This window comes from Anomaloglossus baeobatrachus, chromosome 1 (genome assembly GCF_048569485.1).
Source record: "Anomaloglossus baeobatrachus isolate aAnoBae1 chromosome 1, aAnoBae1.hap1, whole genome shotgun sequence".
Taxonomy (NCBI): domain Eukaryota; kingdom Metazoa; phylum Chordata; class Amphibia; order Anura; family Aromobatidae; genus Anomaloglossus; species Anomaloglossus baeobatrachus.
The window spans coordinates 815087103-815093244 of NC_134353.1; the positions used below are offsets into that span (position 1 = coordinate 815087103).

The 6142-nt window shown below is 50.4% G+C and overlaps 1 protein-coding gene across 1 annotated transcript in view; it reads left to right on the forward strand.

Annotated features, from left to right (window-relative positions):
• CHD1 (chromodomain helicase DNA binding protein 1) overlaps positions 1 to 1462 on the forward strand; it is a 295481-nt gene extending 294019 nt beyond the window's left edge. The window contains exon 37 of the mRNA XM_075325063.1: positions 1 to 1462. This exon is cut by the window's left edge and continues 83 nt beyond it. Coding sequence (XP_075181178.1) covers positions 1 to 278 — 278 coding nt within the window. The 3' untranslated portion in view covers positions 279 to 1462.
• The last annotated feature ends 4680 nt before the right edge of the window (positions 1463 to 6142 follow it).

Sequence of the window (6142 nt, forward strand, 5' to 3'; positions counted from 1 at the left end):
ACAGGTCAATTTCAGATCACCGATCCCATTCTGACCACCGTTTACATTCAGATCACCGATCCAGTTCTGACTACAGCCATCACAAATCTTCCAGGGATTACCGGTACCATTCAGACTGGCAGATGGACCACAGAGCTTCTAGTAGCGGGCCGAGGTCTCCATTGGACCAGAGGTCTCCTTATGATTCAAGATCACCGTTAGGACGCAGATCACCTTTTGAATGTTCTTCAGATCATAAAAGTACGCCGGAACATTTATGGAGTGGCCGCAAAACATAACACAGGGCCCCATCAGTCCTGGACATTAGCCATATTCCGTAAAATTATCACAGTGATTGCCTTACATGACTTGAAAGAAATGGACGTAGTCTGCCCAGCGCGGATATTACTACTTTCCTGAATGCAAGGTCTAGCATCACACCAGATCAGAGAATATTTTTGTATTTAAGATATATGCTGCACTGTGCTGCAAATGTGGCATTTTTTTTTTAACAATGAACTTAAAGATGTTTACTATTCCGGAGACCTCAGCACTGCCCATTTTGACTGAATTTTATTAAAGAAAAGTGTATAAAAAAAAATAAAAATAAATAAATCTGAACTATGAATGACCACCTTCTTGACCTATGATCATGATAACAAGTAATTGGAGAGGTTTTTATCATCTGGGAAATGCTCTCAAGGACTTTATTCACTTTCCAAAGCTATTTGTTTACATTGTACACTGCAACCACCTTGCCGCTTCTCATCATATGCTTGAATATTTAAAACCTGTACCTAAAAGTGTAAAATAGCCGTTTTTTTTTTTTTCGTGATCAATTGTAATATTTTTTTATACAAAAAACTGCTGTAAATTATTGTAAATTAATTAAATGGACATTTCTTCCTTCCTCAGGCTTTCTTTGACTGTTCCTTTCCCCACCAACTCAGGCCTTCTCATAAAGTATGGATATATGTACATTCATTACATATTTTATTTTATATATTTTTTTTTTTGTTTAGTAGTTTCTATGGAATAAATGTTCAGAATGTAAAAAAAAAACCAGGGGGAAAGGGAACACTAATTCCATTTATATGTTTAGTGTTCCAGATTATAGTACACATTTTACACTTTTTTTTTTTTTTTTTTTTTCCCTTCCTCCGTAATTTTAAGCAAATGTCAATAATGTGCTTAATCTATGGATAAAATTAATTCTTGGAAAGATTTTATGCAGCCTGAAATAGTTTAACATTCTTTTAAAACCAGGCAACTTGTCAGACAAGCAGCTCTATTGTCCAAACCAGCCAAAATTTTATTGTTAATCCATTTGTTTTCCCTTTTTTTAAGAAATGGGCAATAATGTCAAATGTGCTATGCAGCCAGTATGATTTCCAGTAAATTGGTTGACTTTATATACTGTTTTAATGCACACTGATTGTATATAAATTTCTTCTATATAAGGATATTAAAGTGTAAGAACTTCTGAATCGTCTGCTTTCTCCGGCTTATTTTAGTGACATTGTTTCTGTATTCACTGTCCTGCACACGGTTTCATACACCCGGGTCACTTGATCTTCCCGTATACTTCTCCATTGGGCAGGTTGCAAGATGTCACTAGAATTTCTTTATCGCTTCATTGGGGGACACAGAGACCATGGGTTGTATGCTGCTGCCACTAGGAGGCGACACTAAGCAAAAAACAAGGAAACTCCTCCAATGCAGTATACACCCACCAACTGGCAATTGTACCCCAGTTTAAGCTTAGTGTCCATAGGAGGTGGACACACTTGGGGCTGCTCCAGCCCCTCAGGTTTGTATTTTTAATCTTTTCCCCTTTTTCTTTCCAGACACAGCTCGTCGGGCGACAGGGTGTAATTGCTCACCCTGCTCTCCCCCCTAGAGGCCGGTCGCACAGAAGTGGGGTCCGTCCGCCACTTTCGTTGACTTCCGTGCCTGTCTGGCAGGACCCTACCCCCCTAACACTCTCAAGACTGTTTGGGGGGCATCCGCACAGAGGGACAGGCGGATGGTCCTTGCCCCCCTCCCCCTGCACGCCCGCCCTCCACAGCCGGCCTGATCAGGGAGGGGAGACGAAAAAATCATTGAAAGATCCCCGTCTCCCTATGTCCTTCCCAAGGATCAAGCCAAGGAGGATAGGATCAAGCAAGAGGACGATCAGCCACCGGGACAGGTACCAATCCCTGGTCATGGGGGGCTCCGTTCCAAAAAAAAAAAAAAATGTCTCTTTAAATCATTATCTATCAAGCTTCGTTCTTACCCGGGTCAGCTCAGGCAGTACGCTCGGCTCCCCCACAAGGAGGGGGCACCCCAACCCCGTCCTCGGCTCCCCCTGCGGCCTCATCTAAAAATCTAGTCCCCGGCTTCCCTCCGGCCTAGCTCCCGTCCGGCCACGCCCCCTCCCGGCCAGCCTATCGCGTGTGCCCTCACTTCTAGCAGGCCCGCCCGCTCCAGCAGCCAGACAGGGGAGGCCTCTGCGCGCCCTTTCCCAGCCAACCACGGGCCTCCTCTCTCTCTTCCCGGCCGATACCTGCAGTCTGCGCGCCGTTTTTTCGCGCTCTTTTTTCGGCTCCTCCTCCGGCCTGGGCTCTCAGCAGCAGTCACTGCCCTGCGATCTCTTGTGCGGCAGACACGCTCCACGCGCAGCCACCGGCCTCACGTCCCTGCAGCTCCTCGGAGCCCCCACCTCTGCTCCCTCAGCCTGCATAGCTGAACAGGAAGCGCCTGCATACAGAGACAGCTCAAACACAGAACGACAGAATCTGGGTAAGCTCTGCCACTGGGAAGCAGCTCCTTCCCCAGTACCTCACCCACCTGGCATCCTCCTGTCTCTCTTCCCTTGCCTCTTTCTTTGTCGCTCTATTGGGAGACCCAGACAATTGGGTGTATAGCTACTGCCTCCGGAGGCCACACAAAGTATTACACTTAAAAGTGTAAGGCCCCTCCCCTACTGCCTATACACCCCCCGTGGGATCACGGGTTCCTCAGTTTTCATGCTTTGTGCGAAGGAGGCTAACATCCACGCATAGCTCCACTGTTTAGTCAGCAGCAGCTGCTGACTTTGTCGGATGGAAGAAAAGAGGGCCCATACTAGGGCCCCCAGCATGCTCCCTTCTCACCCCACTTTTGTCGGAGGTGTTTGTTAAGGTTGAGGTACCCATTGCGGGTACGGAGGCTGGAGCCCACATGCTGCTTTCCTTCCCCATCCCCTTAGGGCTCTGGGTGAAGTGGGATCCTATCGGTCTTCAGGCACAGGAGACCGTGCTCCGTCCACAGCCCTGGGGATCTGCTGGACATGGAGCTGAGTATCGTCAGGGACAAGGCCCTGCTACATTAAGGTACTCTGTGTCCCCGTACAAATCGCGCGCACACACACCAGCATTGCTGGGTGTGTTAGTGCGCCGGGGGCAGCAGCGCAGCGCGCTCGTGCTATACTCACTACAGCTTGCTGAGTGAGTTTATGTGTTAGGAACTACCGCGCCGACCGCTGATGGCGGTTTTTACAGCAGCGCTGCGACGCGGCTGGGACTTGTGGTGCGCCGGGGACTTCCGCGCTGGCCGCGCTTATACGGCGGCCGCGCTTATAAATCGAGTCCCCGGCTTTTGCGGCCTAGTTCAGTTTCGTTCCCGCCCCCAGGCCTGCCAGTCAGGGGAAGGGCGGGAAGCTGTGCTGAACTTCAGCGCCGAGGGTTGGAGTCTGCTTAGCATACTCCAACCCCCCTCACTGGGCACAGTGGGACGCCAGTTTCCCGCACTTTGTCTGGGGCACGCCCACGGCCCGCTCCTCTTCACAGGACGCTGGCAGCCATTCCTGTTTGCAGTCTCAGTGGAGAAGGGAGACAAGCTCTGGGAGACCCAGACACGAGATTCTGGCGACCACACACCCGCTTGGAGCGGGCGGTAAGCGGCACATCGGGTGCTGACACCACTTGTGCCGAAGTGTTCATTTGTATATGCTTGTATTCTATACATTGCCCTGTACGGTCGCTATTCTTGGCTATATACCCTCCTAGATTGCTAGACAACATGTCGTCCGCAAAAGGCAAGGGGGCCAAGACACAGGCTTTCTATGCTACCTGTACCATATGTGCGGCTGTTCTACCGGCTGGTGCCACTGACCCCCATTGTGTGCAATGTTCGGCCCCTGTGGCACTTGCTCAGCCGGGGCCTCGGCTAGAGGTGGCCCAAGGAGAACCACCTGTGAACACTGTCCAGGTGACAGGGACGGAATTTGCAGTTTTTGCTGATAGATTGTCTGTGACTATGACTAAAATCCTTGAGACTTTGCAGTCCAGACCGGTACATCAGACCATGGGCACTGTTGATTCAATGCTCCCTGGCCCCCCTCATTTGGAACAAATCCGTGCTCCGGGGGGGTCCCATGCATCCCGGGGTGATGGCTCTGACACGGACGACAGTCCCAGACAGCCTAAGCGAGCTCGCTACGAGCGACCCTCGACTTCATCTCACTGGTCAGGGTCCCAGCAAGAGGACTCTCTATATGATGAGGCAGAGGTAGCTGATCAGGAGTCTGACCCTGAGACCGCTCTCAATCTGGATACACCTGATGGGGACGCAATAGTGAATGATCTCGTAGCGTCCATCAATAAAATGTTGGATATTTCTCCCACAGCTCCTCCAGTGGAGGAGTCAGCTTCACAGCAGGAGAAATTCCATTTCAGGTATCCCAAGCGTAAATTGAGTACTTTTCTGGACCACTCTGACTTTAGAGAGTCAGTCCAGAAACACCACGCTTATCCGGATAAGCGTTTCTCCAAACGTCTTAAGGATACACGTTATCCCTTTCCCCCTGAGGTGGTCAAGAGCTGGACCCAGTGTCCAAAGGTGGATCCCCCAATCTCCAGGCTTGCGGCTAGATCCATAGTGGCAGTGGAAGATGGGGCTTCACTTAAAGATGCCACTGACAGACAGATGGAACTCTGGTTGAAATCCATCTATGAAGCTATCGGCGCGTCGTTTGCTCCAGCATTCGCAGCCGTATGGGCACTCCAAGCTATTTCAGCTGGTCTTGCGCAGGTTGACACTGTCACACGTACATCTGGTCCGCAAGTAGCGTCCTTAACCTCCCAAATGTCTGCATTTGCGTCTTACGCTATTAATGCTGTCCTAGACTCTACGAGCCGTATGGCAGTGGCGTCCGCCAACTCCGTGGTTTTACGCAGAGCCTTGTGGTTAAGGGAATGGAAGGCAGATTCTGCTTCCAAGAAGTGCTTAACCAGTTTGCCATTTTCTGGTGACAGACTGTTTGGTGAAAGATTGGATGAAATCATTAAACAGTCCAAGGGTAAGGACTCATCCTTACCTCAGCCCAGACCAAATAAACCCCAACAGAGAAAGGGACAGTCGAGGTTCCGGTCCTTTCGAGGCTCGGGCAGGTCCCAATTCTCCTCGTCCAAAAGGACTCAAAAGGATCAGAGGAGCTCAGATTCTTGGCGGGCTCAGTCACGCCCAAAGAAAGCAGCCGGAGGAACCGCTACCAAGGCGGCTTCCTCATGACTTTCGGCCTCCTCTCTCCGCATCCTCGGTCGGTGGCAGGCTCTCCCGCTTTGGCGACATTTGGCTGCCACATGTCAAAGACCGTTGGGTGAGAGACATTCTGTCTCACGGGTACAGGATAGAGTTCAGTTCTCGTCCTCCAACTCGATTCTTCAGAACTTCTCCGCCTCCCGGCCGAGTCGATGCTCTTCTGCAGGCGGTGTGCTCTTTAAAGGCAGAAGGAGTGGTGATCCCTGTTCCTCTTCAGGAGCAAGGTCACGGCTTTTACTCCAATTTGTTTGTGGTACCAAAGACGGACGGGTCTTTCCGTCCTGTTCTGGACCTTAAACTGCTCAACAAGCATGTGAAAACCAGGTGGTTCCGGATGGAATCCCTCCGCTCCGTCATCGCCTCAATGTCTCAAGGAGATTTCCTAGCATCAATAGACATCAAAGATGCTTATCTCCACGTGCCGATTGCTCCAGAGCACCAGCGTTTTCTACGCTTCGTTATAGGAGACTAACACCTTCAGTTCGTAGCCCTGCCTGTCGGTTTGGCGACAGCCCCAAGGGTCTTCATCAAAGTCATGGCAGCAGTAGTAGCAGTCCTGCACTCTCAGGGTCACTCTGTGATCCCTTACTTGGACGAT